This window comes from Sphaerodactylus townsendi, linkage group LG03 (genome assembly GCF_021028975.2).
Source record: "Sphaerodactylus townsendi isolate TG3544 linkage group LG03, MPM_Stown_v2.3, whole genome shotgun sequence".
NCBI classification, from domain to species: domain Eukaryota; kingdom Metazoa; phylum Chordata; class Lepidosauria; order Squamata; family Sphaerodactylidae; genus Sphaerodactylus; species Sphaerodactylus townsendi.
Window position 1 is genome coordinate 135,243,517 of NC_059427.1, and position 17,405 is coordinate 135,260,921.

General features: G+C 40.2%; 1 protein-coding gene across 6 annotated transcripts in view; it reads right to left on the minus strand.

The window, feature by feature from the left end:
- Window positions 1-17,405, minus strand: part of ABCA5 (ATP binding cassette subfamily A member 5) — an 80,092-nt gene that overhangs the window by 20,656 nt on the left and 42,031 nt on the right. For all 6 annotated transcript variants that reach the window (XR_007243814.1, XM_048488381.1, XM_048488382.1 and 3 more), the window contains 10 exons: window positions 14,851-14,989; window positions 14,642-14,732; window positions 14,223-14,362; window positions 13,187-13,306; window positions 11,992-12,193; window positions 11,541-11,710; window positions 10,095-10,267; window positions 3,869-4,006; window positions 2,883-2,996; window positions 240-410 (listed from right to left, as the gene is read on the minus strand). Coding sequence is in view for 5 of the 6 variants with exons in the window: in XM_048488381.1 (XP_048344338.1) it covers window positions 240-410; window positions 2,883-2,996; window positions 3,869-4,006; window positions 10,095-10,267; window positions 11,541-11,710; window positions 11,992-12,193; window positions 13,187-13,306; window positions 14,223-14,362; window positions 14,642-14,732; window positions 14,851-14,989 (1,458 nt within the window). In the remaining variant the exon portion in view is untranslated. The remainder of the gene's footprint in view (window positions 1-239; window positions 411-2,882; window positions 2,997-3,868; window positions 4,007-10,094; window positions 10,268-11,540; window positions 11,711-11,991; window positions 12,194-13,186; window positions 13,307-14,222; window positions 14,363-14,641; window positions 14,733-14,850; window positions 14,990-17,405) is intronic.

Here is a 17,405-nt window from a genome sequence, read left to right on the forward strand (position 1 = left end):
ATTTAAGGAGAATATTTTTGGATTTACTGTAAGATATTTTCATTTGAGCAGGACACGTAGATAAGATTAAAGGGTTGGTAGAGGTGAGAGGAATAATCAATATGAATTTAGCCTGAAGTATCAATATCAGGGAAGAGATGGGGTAAAATAAAAACTTTTAACAAAAAGAGGAGAAGAACAGAACATTTAAGTGAAACAGAAGAAATCTTCACATTTATGCGAAACACAAGAAATCTTACCACAGCAAGAAACTTCTCTGGGAAAAAATACACTTCATGATGAAATACAAACAAGCTTCCTATCATCAGAAGGAGGATAATGTAAAATAAAGGAATGTCGATTAGTGCTTGTCCACACCAGTAAGCAGAAGGATAAAGACCTGAAATCTTCAGCTGGGTGTAGGCTTTGATCTGTAGAAGTACAAAAACAAAATGTTAAAATACATGTCAAAATATGAAGAGCGGCAACTCTAACAATGTGGTTGGCTCCTATGACTTCCTTCTGCTCCTTGCTGGTGCAGAGAGAAGTTTCCTCTGTTGGAGGAAGATTCTTTATTCAGCAGAAGGAAGTCACTCGATCCAACACTGTATTTTTTCTTCTTTCCTTCCAGTTCTTCCAGTTAACCCACATAGGGAGCACCCATAGCATCTGCTGCATTCTGAAAACAGCATTTCTACAGTTCCCAGAATGCATTAGGCACCATGGCCATTATCCATCACCTGCACTTGGACAGGAAAGCAGAAAAATGGAGAGGTGCAAGAAATACCCTGTCCTCTCAACAGCCTTCCATCATCACCACCATTCCCCTTCAGTAGGGCAGATAAGTTGAGATGGAAAAGGAGAGGAAGAATTCTAAAGTTTCTTACAACCCCCAAAGCATGTCTAATGACATTACTGGATACACTGTGGTGTTCCAAGTTTGCCAGACACTCAGCAGATAATATAAACTATTTGTCAATGTATCCCAAATTGTTTAATTTCTTTGTGCTCAATTTTAAGGAGAAGGGGAAAGGGAAGCTCATCCATCTCTTAGCTAAACATGGTCTTGATGGTGTCCTCTCTTCTTTTCAACAGGTCTGTAAATAGTCCTCAACATTAAAAAACCTAATTCTGCATTTCAGCTGAAAATAAACTTTTAAAAGATCGATTTCAATAGCACTGAGGAGATAATAAAACATCAAGGGTTGTTAGTGCAACTCACTGGATCTAGATCTTTATTTGTTCATAGTCCATAGACTCCATACAATTTTAAAGAAACAGATAACAGATAAACAAGTAATATTATAATTGTGTGGAATTTAAAACAGTGTAAAACAGCGCTATTATCATATGATACAAAATTATAACTTCGTTATCTTCTGATCTCACTGATCGAAAAGAGGATACTCCAGACACTCACATGGATTCTGATACATCCCACTGTACAGTGGATTTCCTTAACAGGACCAGACAACAAGTATCAGCTTGAAAACAAGTTAGGACAGCATAATAAACTGAATGATACCATCTAATACAGATGTTGGAAATATTTTTTTATTATTATTGCTGTTTGTTTAAATATTGAATGCTTTAAAATTTCTCAAACAATTATGACAACTCAGGGCACGGCCCACGTCTGAGGCGATCGTTTGTCCCAAACTTCCAAGCCACCCTTATGTCACCAATGGTAACAAAAGCACAAACAGGGGCAAAGGAGAAGGAGAGAAAAAGGAATTCCCCTTTCCCTGACACCTATTTCAAAGTGCCAAGCCCCAGGGAGATATTCCCTCAGGAAACTGGTTCCTCTCTAGCTGGAGGGATCTCCCCTAATAAAACCAAAAAAAATTAAAGTTCGCTGCCACCAAAAATATAATCTGTTCTGTAGCCCATAACCTGATAAATGGACACCACTCTTTCTAGGAACACACACAGACAAAATAGACTGGAACGGTTGTAACTTAAACAAAACTTGAAAAGTTTATTACTGGCTTAAATGTAGGATTCTCAGGTAACCTGAGAGGATTTTAAAGCTTGTTGGTTTCAAAAGCTTATTGGTTTCAAGAGCTTAATGGTTTCAGAGATGTTGTTGGCACTTCAGTTTCAAACATTCGCAGACACACGTAGGTGTCACTTAAGAAAAGATTTTACTTCAGAAAAAGATTTGACTTTAGAGTATCACACTCCCTCTTCTGTCAGACGCTAGTCTTTCTGTACCTAACCACACTAAACCAACACACCCCAGTCTATGCCCTGTGGGATTCTGGCACACAAGCCTCCCTCTCCCACCATCCAAACTGGTCACACTGCCACTGGACTGGGCCTCCAAAGACTGGGGTTGTACTGGTTAGGACAGACTCTAGTCTGGACAGAGGTTTTCCGTCAAACACCTGAGTGGCGGGTCACTCTCCACCAAACTCAGGGCTTCCTGATGTCTCTGATAAGCTTCCTCAGCTTACAGAGTACACTGTCTGACTCCTGCCAGACCAACAGCAGTGACAGATCTCTGCTTGATCTGCTCACTCTGCCAAAACGCACCAAAAGGCACAAAGAACCAAAAGAAAAAGCCCCATAGCACTCTGGCTGACTCCTTTTATATTCTTGCCATTTCCCTCTAGCCAATCAGGGCTGGCCAGGACTTAACCCCTTTAGGGCAGACTCTCACCCTGGAAACTGAATGCCTTATAAGGGCATTCGTCACAACAATCAACTACAAATGGTTCCATCATGTAGTATGAAATCCATTAATATGTGCCATAGTGCCAACTAAGTAATCATTCTGTAATGTTCACTCTGGCTTTTAATTCATTAGATCATACAAACGTCACTGTATCATCCAGTGTTTGGCTAATATGTAGCACATGTTGCATGTGTGTTTCTAAAGAATGTATTTTAAATACTTTTACCTTGTGGTTTTCTGCATTCTCCATGGCAAAATATGGTGGCATTCCAGTTATAATGATTCCTAATAACACAGCTCCAAAATAAAGCACTACTGTGGAAAACGTATCAGTGAATTCCTGCAAAACAACGGATTTGTTAGAAAAAAATGTTCCTTAACAAGATTTTATTATTCTCTTGGGCCTTGCCAGGAGCTTGTAAACATTTTTTGCTGTTGTTGTTTCTGGCTACCAACAGCAAATACTTGGTAGACCACATTACATCTAGTTGGCTATATTTGGTGTAAAGAAATTTGAGGCTTTTTCCAGATAAATATACATACACAGACACATTAGAAATGATGGTCTTCCTATAACTGAACAAGGAAAAGAGCCATTAATTCCTATATAAGCTATTATACACATGTGTGTGTGTCTTAAAATCACATATCTTGGCCCAAATAATAGCCTCACAAATGCACATAAATACAAAGGATTACTATTGACTCTAACCAGATGCATTTTGATCCATTGGCCTAACTCAGAGGTTACATAATATTAATCATTTTTATTATGATTTTTATTATGATTTTTATTATGATTTTTATTATGATAATATTAATCACAGAAGGAACCCAGACATTAAAATAGTGCATTAATAATCTAAAAATTAGACCAAGATGAGATGTAATAATAATAATTATCTATGACCAAAGGCAGAGATATAAATCACAGTACTCTTAATATCTTACTGCCAAGGTCAGGTACTTGTATCTTTGATGGTAATTCAATTAGGTATCTTTCTCTCCTTGTCAAAAGATGAAGTGATATCTGGAGCCAATATTAATGGATTTGGGCACCAAGAATTATTATTATTACATCTCACACTACCGATGAATAATGGAATTGAACAGGTAGAATCTATTCTTTTCTAAGAAAAAAAATTGTCTACTTCTCTTATTTTGTCCTGTTCGGCAACTTTACAACCATCTTCGGACTTTGTATTCACTTACTTGGAAAAAAGGGCTACTCCAGATAGTGATACTTTCCGTTACATTTAAGCTGTTCAGATACAGGTTACTAATGACGTTCAACATAACTGGTAAAGAATGTACCATAGTACGATTAAAAGCAACAGCAAAGGTGTAGCTCTGCAACAATAACAGAAATTTAACAAATTAGCTTATATACATGAAGATCTTCAACAGAGACATGGATACGCCGACTTGCAGTACATTGCTGACACAAGTACTTAGTGATGGGCTTCCCTAAAAGTGCCTGCCAAATTCTGCTTTATAAGCCTGTACAAGAGGGATTTTTTTTGTCCCATCTAACAAAGTTCCATCTTGGTAAATAATATAAGGCCACTGCATGATTGCATATGGATAATCATGCTGCAAAACTGGAGAGCAATATTGCCCTGTGTTTCTTTTGAGCAGCAACTGCTCTGATTTGGGATTAATCTATGAAAAGCACAGTGGGTGAGGCTCCCACCACAAGCAGAGAAAGTGCAAAAATTCCTTTCTGGTACCAACCTCTAATATACCCTGAACTTGGGGAGAGTCAAGAGGCTGCCAAATGAGTTCAAGTCTTCAAAGTGTGACCAAGTGGGAAAGCAGCAGCACAGACTGATTTGGCTGCTGCCCAATAAACGTTTTACTGAAGTGACCAGTTATCTTTTTCTTTTGCATTACATCAGCATGATTGGATATCAGAAGGAATAGAAGGGCACAACTATTTTTATTATGAAGCTTCCTTTGTTCCTATTTGCAGAAAAATATGAGTTCAGAGTCAGTTCTTAAAGCTGACTAACAGGAAATGATCCTGAAGAATTAACACAATCCTAAAAAAGTTACGAAACAATGCTAAAGGGTGGACTGGTTGGGTTAGAGAGCTGACCGACCCTCACACTGGGATATCTCAGAGATGCACCAATGTAAGCGCCAGTATCAGTGGCTCAGGCCCCCAGCACTGCTGCACAACTCTCAGGCCCCTTTCGCACACGCAAAATAATGCGTTTTCAAACCACTTTCACAACTGTTTGCAAGTGGATTTTGCCATTCCCCACAGCTTCAAAGAGCACTGAAAGCAGTTTGAAAGTGCATTTTTCTGCATGTGCGGAATGAGCCCCAGGCACGAGAACTGCTGTGCAGTGGCTGTGAACTGATGCAACTGACAGCAAACAAACATCCTTGACCATGCCCCTTTTCATCCCTGGACTCTGACAGACACTTGGCTTGGCCATTGCTCTGGGTGGCCCCTGATTAGTCTGACTGTGCTATCCATCACAGCCTTGCTGCCTCAGCACAACGCTTCTAAGAAAAGCCGCAGCATGTTTGCTGGAGACCCTTAAATGGTTGCAGCCACTTAGCCAGCTACTGACGCTTGTTTTCTGCCAGCTGATACCTGAACAAACTCTACAGAGAGACTAGCAGAGCCACACTTTGACTTGGCTGGCCGTCACAGCACAGGAAATCCTCAGAATTGTTCTGCCCCTGTCTTTTCCTATGATAGTCTCCAACAACAGAGAAAAAAGATCAACATCTCAAAGGTAACAGAGCTAAATGAACTAACAGAAGAGATGCTAATGGAGTTCTAAAACTATGGGTTCAGAGTCTTCTCCAGGAAGAGTAATAAACATGGCTTCTTCATGGCATATTTGACCTAAGTTCAAGACCCTTAGGAACAGTTCCCCCCTGCTTTCCTACAGCATCGCTGGGTATTCATAATACCTCCAGGGGCTTCCCCAGCTTTCCCCCAATCGTTCTCAAATTGGTTTTACTCAAAAGTTTTGGGAAATGGCACATTAAAGTCTGGATGGCTGCTGTGTGGGTGGGAAATTCAGATTTTCCAGTCCATGTGGCATCAAGTTTTTGCTAACCTGCCTCCCTTCCCATTTTCTTCACACCACCAGTGGAGTGTTCTTTTTACTTCTCACAAGAGTTTTGTTATATCAAAATATTGTTATAATAGTAATGTAGAAGATTCTCTGGATTCTCAGTTTGTCTGTTAAAATGCAGCCGCCAGACTGCTTACTGGGACAGACAGTCATGATCATATAACACCGATCATACACTGGCTGCTGATCAAGTTCTGGATCATTTTCAAAGTATTAGTATTGACTTTTAAGGCCTTGAGTGATGTTGGACCCACATAATTTCAAGACCACATCTCCCCATATTGCCCTCAAGGGCCCCTCTGTTCATTAGAAGGGACCCTTTTATCTCTGCATGCGAACAAGTGACAACTACTAATGTAGTTACATTCGCCTTCAGAAAGGGAAATTTCTCAAAGATGAGGGGGATAGTGCGCAGGAAGCTGAAAGGGAAAATCAAGAGAGTCAAAAATGTCCAAGATGCTTGGAGGTTATTTAAAAACACAGTCTTAAAAGCTCAACTGGAATGTGTTCCACAGGTTAGGAAAGGCAGCGCCCAGTCCAAAAGAAAGCCACCATGGTTAACAAGGGACGTTGAGGAAATTATTAGGGAAAAAAAGATGTCTTTTAGAAAATGGAAGTCCAACTTAACTGATAAAGAATACCAGAGAGAACACAAATGGTGGCAAAAGAGAAGCAAGTTAGCTGTAAGGGAGGCAAAAAAAGGATTATGAGGAACGCATGGCTGTGAACATCAAAACCAGCAACAAACAGTTCTTCAAGTACATCAAAAGCAGGAAGCCAGCAAGGGAAGCGGTAGGCCCGTTAGATGACAAAGGAACAAAGGGTGTGCTAAAAGATGACAGGGAGATTGCAGAAAAGCTGAATGAATTCTTTGCATCTGTCTTCACCCAAGAGGAGGTGAGGGAAATTCCTGCACCTGAACCAAGCTTCTTAGGAGGCGAATCCGAGGAACTAGCGAAGATAGTGGTAGACAAGGAAGAAGTTCTGGCAGCCATTGATAAACTAAATGCTACCAAATCCCCTGGCCCAGATTGCATTCACCCAAGAGTTCTTAAAGAGCTCAAGCATGAAATTGCTGATCTTCTCACTTTAATATGCAACTTATCCTTGAAATCAGGCTCCATCCCTGAAGACTGGAAGATGGCCAATGTCACACCAATCTTTAAGAAAGGATCTAGGGGGGACCCGGGAAATTACAGGCCAGTCAGTTTGACATCTGTTCCTGGTAAATTAGTAGAATCTGTCATTAAAGATAAAATTATAAAACATGTACAAAAGCAAAACCTGCTGAGAAAGAGTCAGCATGGCTTTTGCAGAGGCAAATCCTGTCTTACAAACTTACTAGAGTTCTTTGAGGATGTAAATAGGCAGGTGGATAAGGGGGAACCAGTGAACATTGTCTACTTGGATTTCCAAAAGGCTTTGACAAAGTTCCTCACCAGAGACTATTGAGAAAACTCAGCAATGAAGGAATAAGAGGGGAAGTCCTCCTATGGATTAAAAACTGGTTGAGAAACAGGAAGCAAAGAGTGGGTGTAAATGGGAAATTCTCACAATGGAGAGATGTGGGGAGTGGTGTCCCCCAGGATCCGTATTGGGACCAGTGCTCTTTAACCTATTCATAAATGACCTGGAAGTAGGGGTGGGTAGCGTGGTGGCCAAGTTTGCAGATGATACCAAATTATGTAGGGTGGTGAGAACCACAAGGATTGCGAGGAGCTCCAAGCGGACCTTGATAAATTAGGTGAGTGGGCTAAGAAATGGCAAATGCAGTTCAATGTAGCAAAATGCAAAGTGATGCACATAGGGGCAAAAAAATCCAAACTTCACATACACGCTACAGGGGTCAGTGCGATCAGTCACGGAGCAGGAGAGGGATTTGGGCCCCGTAGTTGATAGTTCCATGGGAATGTCAACTCAATGTATGGCAGCTGTGAAAAAGGCAAACTCTATGCTGGGGATAATCAGGAAAGGAATTGATAATAAAACTGCAAAGATTGTCATGCCCTTATATAAACCATTAGATGCGACCACACTTGGAGTACTGTGTTCAGTTCTGGTCGCCACATCTCAAAAAAGGATATTGAAGAGATAGAAAAAGTGCAGAGAAGGGCAACGAGGATGATTGAGGGACTGGAGCACCTTCCTTATGAGGAAAGGCTGCAGCGTTTGGGACTCTTTAGTTTGGAGAGGAGACGTCTGAGGGGGGGATATGATTGAAGTCTATAAAATTATGCATGGGGTAGAAAATGTTGACAGAGAGAAATTTTTCTCTCTTTCTCACAACACTAGAACCAGGGGGCATTCATTGAAAATGCTGGGGGGAAGAATTAGAACTAATAAAAGGAAACACTTCTTCACGCAACGTGTGATTGGTGTTTGGAATATGCTGCCACAGGAGGTGGTGATGGCCGCTAACCTGGATAGCTTTAAAAGGGGCTTGGACAGATTTATGGAGGAGAAGTCAATTTATGGCTACCAATCTTGATCCTCTTTGATCTGAGATTGCAAATGCCTTAACAGTCCAGGTGCTCGGGAGCAACAGCCGCAGAAGGCCATTGCTTTCACATCCTACATGTGAACTCCCAAAGGCACCTGGTGGGCCACTGCGAGTAGCAGAGAGCTGGACTAGATGGACTCTGGTCTGATCCAGCTGGCTTGTTCTTATGTTCTTATGTTCTTTTGTCAATCCTGGTCCCAAAAGACATATGGCTGGCTTTGACAAGAGCCAGGGCTTTTTTGGTCCTGGCTTTGGCCTGGTGGAACAAGTTGCCAGTGGATGTCAGAGCCCTGCAAGAGCTTTCGCAGTTCTTCAGGGCCTGCGTGACCTGGCTGTTCCACCAGGCCTTTTCCATCTAGCCAGCCGGATGGAACAGAATATAGTCATCTTATTTCGGCCTCCAGGACCAGGAGAAGGGAACAGGGTGATCTGGAAGGACTATACCTTGCCATCTGTTTTTCTAATGTATAACTGTGATTGGGCATCTACAGTAATATTGTTTTAATTTTTGTATGGTTTTATTTTAAAATATTTTAATGAATTGTATTAATTGTTGTAACCCGCCCTGAGCCCTGCAGCGATAGGGTGGGATATAAATTCGAATAAATAAATAATTTTTTTTTTGCTTTATAGTGCTCAAGAACCACAAAGACTGTGAATCTTCTTTGCTTCCCTTCTTCCCAACAGCCATTTCCATCTCCAGAGCTACAGTGAAGGAACAGGAAAAAGGGAGCAATTTTGCCCCTTTCCCTTTCCTCACGGCAGTCCACTGATTTGCGTAGCTGTTATTCCACATGGATCCCGTGACCCCCAGGAATCACCTTTCCTGGGGTCAGAAATGGCTTTCCCTTCCCAAGAAGCCCCACGACCATCAGTACTTTCTACTGACAGATTATGGAAGCTAGTCCATTTACTTGCTGTTCTGTAAGATGTTGCTGTTGTAGTTGTTTTGAACCAAGGACTTTAGTTACAAGTTAACTTTTTCCCAATATAAAAAAACCCTCAACTTGTGAAAGGACAAAGAAAATAGCCAGGAAAATCCTGGAGCTCTTAATTTGAAAAAATGTCTTTAAAGCTAAACAAGTCTTATTATTTTTAAAGGGACTAAACTGGTATATTCCTACAAGCCACTAGTAATGACAAGTGGTTACAAGCTTTTATTTCCCTTTAGGTGGGAAAAGACTGTAGAAGTTAATTGCTTGTCACAGTTTAGTAGCTTTGGACCTGGAGCGGCTGGGTAAATTCCACATTTCTCACGGAGGCAGCTGTTTTGACCCATTCTGCCACAATCACAAATAATGACTAAGAAGAAATATTAAGCAGGTCTACTCAGAATCTTCCCCATGAGTCTACTCCCAGGAAAGTGTTCTTAGGATGTCATTATAATAAGCCCAGACAAGACCTGTGGACTCAGGATAATGTAGGTAGTAGCAAACATATTATAAAGGCCCACAACAAGGAGGCTTATGTGACAGCTTCCTTGCACCAAAAGGCATGTTTAGTGCAAAAGACTTTACCAAATCTACATAATGTGATTTCCTCCAGAACTGATGTTTATTGTAAGTTGGCTGTTTTTAAGGAATGCTTTATTTTAGATTTACATTGCTATTTTTATGTTTTCATGTTTATTGTTTCATTCATTGATTCCTGTTTTAAGCCTTTATAGTTTTCATGGGTCAGTACACTTTCTTATTGTTTTCATCTGTTTTTATCTATGTCACTTAGACCACTTGCTTAGAAGACAGCTCATAAGTACATGAAAGTTAGGCATAATAATAACAATCCCTTATTCCTTCCCTGTCCAGGACAAGTAATTACATAAAACATGCATTTTTCTCACATTGCCTGTACGAAACACATTTATTGCTGCACTGTGTGGGGCAATTGAAACGTAACTACTTCCATTCAATATTGTATTGTGGTGCACAGATGATACATAATCACTGCCATTGAAGATCTCTGTCAGTATATTCTGGCTTCTAAGTGATCTGATGATGTCTTCAATATCTGACTCTAAATTAAGACAATGAAGAAAGTAATGTATTAGTACCACACATGCAGAGACACTTTGTGCACAGAGCTCTGGACATGCACAAGCTTTCAAATTCTCCTTTCATATTTCCCCCTCCTCCATTATTTCCTTTCCTTTCCATAGCCTCCTCCCTTTTCCTGCTTTCTTACCACATAGTATTATCTTCCCTGTCTTCAGTTTTCCCTCCTTCCCTCTCCGTAGCAGCCTCTCTCTGGGAAAATTCTGACCAACCTGAGCAGTGTTAATCAACAGTCTGAGTCTAGTGTTGGCAAAGCTGGACCCATTTGCACAGTGGGGAGCCTGTCAGGACTTGGAGGAGGTAAATTCTGCTTCCCCATACTACTTCCTCTTTCCCGTCTACTGGAAGCCCTCATATTATTTATTTCACTTATACCATGCCTTTCTTTGCTATGGGGACCCTAAGCAGTTTACATCATTTCCCTCTCTTATTTTATCTTCACAACCACCCTGCAAGGTAGCTCAGAGTGTGTGATTGGTCAAGGCTAACCTGTGAACTTTGATGGTAGAGTGGGGATCCAAACCTGGGTCTCTCTGATCTTAGCCTGAAATTATAGCCAGTGTACTACACGGGTTATTATGGAGTGGCTACTGTTGAACAGCAGCAAACAGGAGGAGCTGGGTGAGTCATGAAAACCATGTGATAGCAACCCAGTGGTTGCTGTGGGTCAGTCCTATCTCACAGGACAAAACAGTGCCCTGGAAAGGGCCCTGCCCCGCCCTCCCGGCCGCCATTTACTGACATAAACCAAGGCTTGAAGGCTGGCAAATTTTGATGGTTTTACTCAGCGTGGCCACAGAGGGCATTCGTTTCTTAAAACTACAGGCAATGGTTTGATTATTTTGGAGGGTTTTAACCTCTTTTTTAAAAAAGGTATTAGATTTTTCTGCAGACCCAGGACTTTTCTCAAGTTTGCAGAAAGATCAGTCTTGCCTTTCCATGGTCCCAATCTCTGGATAAGCATCCACAGATTTGACCATGTTGAGAATTATATATTTTGACTTGATGTATATGATATATATCATATAACATTGCAGAGTTCTAGGGATGAGAAAAGATCTTATGTTTATCAAACTGAAAGTGCCTTGTACAAGAATTACACCTCAAGAACCTGTAGCTAGTAACCAGCTGAGATTGCCACGCTGCCTAGTGAATTTGGGGGGGGGGGGGGGCGCAGAAAGCTACTGAAATGAATAACAATGACTGATTAAAGTTAAAATGCACATGCTTCTTACCTGTGGAATTCTGAACAAGGAGACTTGTTTTGTACTTGTGATAAACATCTTTTGGCTTAAGGAAGTACAGGTCAGGGGAGAGTTTGACAGGTAGCACAGCATTTTTTAAGTAATGGCGTATAAGAAACAAAAGAATCTGAACAAGAAGAAACAATGTGAACAGCGAGAACCTAAAAGAAAAGGAAAACGGTAACAAATTACATACAAATTAGCTAAACAGTGGCTCTTCTTTAGATCCTTTACAAGCATTCTTTGCATCCTTTACAAGCATTCTGCGAAATATCCCTCCCATCTTTTGACTAGGTTAAAAACTCAGATCTCCACTTCTGTTCTCCTGTGTCTGACGTAGGAATCTTTGACTCTCAAAAGTTTACACCCTAAAACTTTTGTCGGTCTCTAACTGTTCTACTACAGACCAACAAGACAACTCTCTGAAATCTGAAATACTTACACTGCAGTTGCCGATTTAATTTCACGTTGTAAACTAAGGAAATGAACCTTTGCCATAGTTAAGACCTGCTTTCTCCATAGAGACTTATTGCTTACTGCACAAGATTTTGTTTCAGATAATATCAGCAGGCTTTGTTCTAATTCACTGATAGATTTGGCATCTAGTTCATCTTCAGCTTGCTGTGGATTAAATACACTGAAATCTAGAAAAGATAAGAAAACCGGTCAGGTATGTAAAATGTGAACTGATACTTGATGCTCTATTAGTTAAAATTGTCTATAGCATACTAAAGTTACAATCCTATGTATCCTTTATTTATTTATTTATTTATTTTATTTATTTATTGTATTTATAAACCGCCCACCCCCGAAAGGGCTCAGGGCGGCGAACAGAACAAACAAATAGAGCACAAGTAAAATCAAAGTTAAATATAGCTCTATATGCTAAAATTAACCCCATTAAAATGCAGCATCCTAATATCAAAATTAACGATGGCGACCTACTAGCAATCCCCTAAAAAGAAAAAGGGGAGGAGAAGGGAGGGGGGGAACGGCAGGGTCCACAGATGTTATAAGACAGGAGGGGGGGGCATCAGCTGCCGGACCCCCCGAAGGCCCGGTGGAACAGCTCCGTCTTGCAGACCCTGCGAAATTCTTTAAGATCCCGCAGGGCCCGCGTAGCTGGAGGTAGAGTGTTCCACCAGGCAGGGGCCAGAGCTGTAAAAGCTCTGGCCTGAGTGGAGGTCAGCCGCATCATTGAGGGGCTAGGGATCACCAGCAAATTTGCCTCTGCTGAGCGCAGAGGCCGATTCGGGACATGTGGGGCAAGACGGTCCAGTAGGTACGGAGGTCCCAGGCCGCGCAAGGCCTTGGAAGTAATTTCTATGGAACTCAAAGGGATTTAGTTCCAGATGCATAAAAACAAGTTTAGCCTACAAATGGGTATACAGTACAGTTCTTTTGTACTTTCCAGGAGGAAAACAAAAGTGGCGTGATTAAAGAAATGAATCAAAACATATTTAAAATCTGGCTTCAGAAAAAAAAGTCTAGTACAAGATGATACGTAACGATCTTCAAATGAGTTAAGAAAAAGGAGATGTTGTATCACTGTCAGAAATGCATAAAAATCATATTAGCAATTTGATCATAATAATCATAAGAAAACATAATACGAGCTAATTATAGCTGTTTGTCACCTGCTTGGTCAATTTCAGCTTCAACTTCAAGCTTGAGGAATACATCTTCCAAGGTTGTCATGGAAACCCCATAAGAGATGAAACCCAAGTGAGAATGAGTATCAAGATCAGAAAATAAAGCTAGAAGAGAAATGGAAACATGTTAAGTCACTTCTTGGAAATAAAATTATATTTCCTTGCAAACACACTGCTTCAGTTCCTTAAATTGTTTAGTGTAGCACCAACAATGATTCCTATATCACTATGTTCTGTAAGTACATTAGGAGTCTAATGCCACCAGAATAGGAGATTGACACTCCTAGATTACAATAATTATAACACTGTCTATAAGGAATGAACGGAGTTTTTTTGCTAAATTTTGGAAAAAGTTTTCCCTATCATCAAAGTTTAAAAATATTTTCCTCTAGAGGAAGTAAACCTCAAGATTATATACATAAGTATGACAATCTAGAGAGAAACTGTTGGGGTTTACACACCCATCCAAAAGTGGGGGAAATCTGCCAGTGGGAGTGGTGCAGGGTCACCCTGGCAGATTTGCCTCCTTGGGGCACTTGCCCCGGCAAAGGGCTGAATCTGCTGGTGAGCAGCCACAATGACCCTCCCCACTGGTGGAACATGGCTCTGGCACTGCGCCAGTGTTCCCGTGCCCTTGCCGCCATTGTGGGGGTGATCCAGCATTGTGGTCAGGGGAAGAGCCAATGCGAGTCAGATTCCACCCGATTGGCCGGTGGACATGCTGGCTCCTGGACTTATGCCACCTTTTGGTGGTGTAAGTCCATGGGATCTCTATGAAGGGCTTTCTGGTGGCAGGGGTTTCTTTTTTTGCCTTTTTTGCTCTCTGCGCTACCATAAAGCCCTCCTGCAATTTGGATGGGGCTGCCTGATTCTTCTTTGAGAATAGGGGTCATCTCTCTCTTCTGTGTGATAGGGCTAATGTTAAAGACTTTTTAATTTTGGCTTCCCTTGATTCCACTGATTCGTTCATCTTCTGCTCACTGGTCATTTCAATAGACATCAATTACGATATGAACTGTACCTGAAAACTTGTCCATGTCTTTAAAAGGTAAGCCATATACAAGTTGCTCTTCATTCTGTTTTAATAAACTGGCTCCAGGGATATGCTGTCTGACCAATGATGATGTACCTTCTGTGTTACAGTATCTGTCTATGTGCATACTATGAGAAAAATATATATATACATGTGAGGTATAATTATTATTGCTAAAGGTAGGCCTCATTATCATTCTTAGAAAGAAGGCACAAAAATCAGTAAGCCAATTTCAAGTGAAGATGTATTATCTAAACCCAACTAAAAGAATGAATATTTATAAATGTTTATCTGATAATCTAAACTCCTAACAGAAAATAAATGACCACCAACAGAGTATCCAACTTTGCTGGATTGTGGACCACACATTACAACATTAAATGAACCTGTAGACTACTGAATGATACCTCAATCGGTAGCCAATTCCCCATTTTGTTTTAAGGAAGAAAGAGGAGCCAACGCATTTCAGCATTCCTTGAGAAATCACAGCTTTCCGATCTAAAAAACAAACCAACCAGAAGGCATTCTTAGTCATATAAGTTTTTACAGAAACAACCAATAGAAATAACATTCATGTTCTGTATTATTTCAGACACAGTACAGAAGTGGATCTTACCAGCGATAATGTCTGCTTCATCCATGAAATGGGTACTGAAGACGGTCACTCGATTTGCTTTTCTGCTTTTCAAAATGTTCCAAACTGCACGTCGTGAGCACGGATCCATCCCAGCAGTTGGTTCATCTAAGAGTAATACCTAAACAGTGAACCGGAAAAAAGTAATCAGAAAATACAAACTCTGCATTTTTTAGATAATGAACCTAACAAACACAGAAGAAATGGAGTTGCTATAATAGCAAGGCAAGATGTAGTGTAAGCAGCCAGGGGCTATATTGCAAATTCTGCCTGAATAATATCAATCAGACTCCGTGGAAAGCCTATCCAACCAACCAATATTTATTACGATCAAGAGATTGTCAAAATCAATTTTAACAGTACAGTTTACATATAAATCTAAAATTAATACACAAAGATTAAAATTCATAGTCTTTTTGTGCTGTAATTAATCATACATAAAGGTTACTAAAAGTCTGGAATATCTACTTCCTTGTAGATAAAGTCTCAGTACAAAATTTGGCAAGTTTTGAGGTAGTCTCACTGGAGCAGTCTGCAAGTAACTAGTAGTAAATTTACTGACCGTTGGCCTTCACAATCTCCTCATACACAACATAAAAAGATTAAACACACACAAAAACACCCCATATACCAATAAAACTAAAACAACCAAATTAGTACTAATACAAATATCCCTGTCAAATAATAAGACACATCATGACACCATATAGTCTGATTCTTCTTGCGGCATGAGCAAAAAGTGTTACTCGGTTGGAAATGTATGGATCGCCATCGGATTGTAGACAAATCAGTTTCCCAGTGTTGTCAGTATCCCCCACAATTGGGAGAAATCCTTTAATATATTTAGTTCTTATGTCATCATATAGAGGACACTCCAAAACATAATGCAGAATATTTTCATCTGCCTCACTGCCACAAATACATCTACAGTTAGCTACCGACACATTACTACATCGTGCTCTATACACTGCCAGCAGTCTGCAAGTAAGTATGAATAGAAATTTTCAGATCTTCCTGGGAACTTGGATAAAACAGGGGTGAGATAGGTGGAACAGATGTCCTTGCTAGATGGACCATATAATATATACGTGTTCCTCTGTTTCAACTCTGTTGAATTGGAAGGAACTGACGAGTAGAAGATACACAGATATCATCTTTTTCCATCTGAATGGTCTTTCTCTTCTCTTCTGCCACCTGTCTTCCCCTCCTTTTTCAGTTTTTCTGATTTCCAGTTTTGGTTTTTTGCTCCGGGTCTGTTTTTTGTTTTTTGTATTTTGTATATATTGGATTTAGGAGTTTTATAGTATTTTTGTGAAATTTTTAGTTACCATCAGAATTTGGAACTGATTTTAATCTTGATTTCATTGTCTATATTAATGTGTTGGAAGCTACCCTGAGCCCATGAGGGAAAGGGTGGCATAAAAAGAAATAAATAAAAAATAGTAGCAATAATGTTAGGCATTTTATGTATGCTTATCATGTCTTGAAAGCCAGTAGTGCTGTAAAGCCACTCACAGATGTTTCAGTGATTTCTGTATACTTTGGAGATACCCCTAATGTTCTTAAAACATAGTATTTTATAGAAAGAAAAAGGGAAAGAGTCTAAAAACCTATCAGGAAGCACTGAACATACACAAAGCTTTGCCATGAAAGCAGACATTTGGAACAGATCACTTATACAGTTGAACTCAGAGATTTTATTCCACCCTCCTTTTGAATAGGGAAAAAAATTCAGCCAGACAATTCAGAAATGATGGGGAAGACAGCCCCACCTCCACAATACGTGTGCGTGTGTGTGTGCGTGCGTGCGCGCGCGCACGCACACACACACACACACACTATTATATTGGGAGTTAGTTGAGCAGCTTGTTGCATCCCCCTTTCTATAGTGCTAGTGTTCAGTTCTGGATGAAAAACGCAGCACAAGAATGTATCCTTTATATCCAGCTGTACCACTTCCCACCATTCTCCCCTCCCAACAATGCCATCTCTGTGTTATTGCTTTGCGAGAGAATAGTAGATTAACTCCCTGCGACACCATTACGAAACAATTTCTCAGTACACTCCTATGAATGGTAATTAATAAGATATAGGTAGAATTATTATACAAAATATTATATTGAAACCATAGCAAAAAAGTGGCACTCCCCAGAAAAAAACCCAGGAATATAATTTTGATTTGGACTTCTCTTTGGATAAACAATCATTTTGTTGCTTGACTATGATAAGGAATGTTACAAGACATGTAGATCAAGTACCCCCATATTTACTTAAAGGTGTGTAAAAATTTCTCATGAAAAAGTGTAGTCTATAAACAAAGGATCTGATACTTTCTACTAGTCCAGTTAAGAACTATAGAGGGCAAAAATTATACATCAAGTTGGTTGATCAACTGATGCATAAAAAGCATATAGTACTGAACAGAAAAAGATGCACTACTACTAAAGAGATCTGGACTACTATAATGAATCCGAATGCATAATTGCAATTATAGCCTAATTCAAGGGCCTCGACCATATTTCTAGTATATTTAGTAT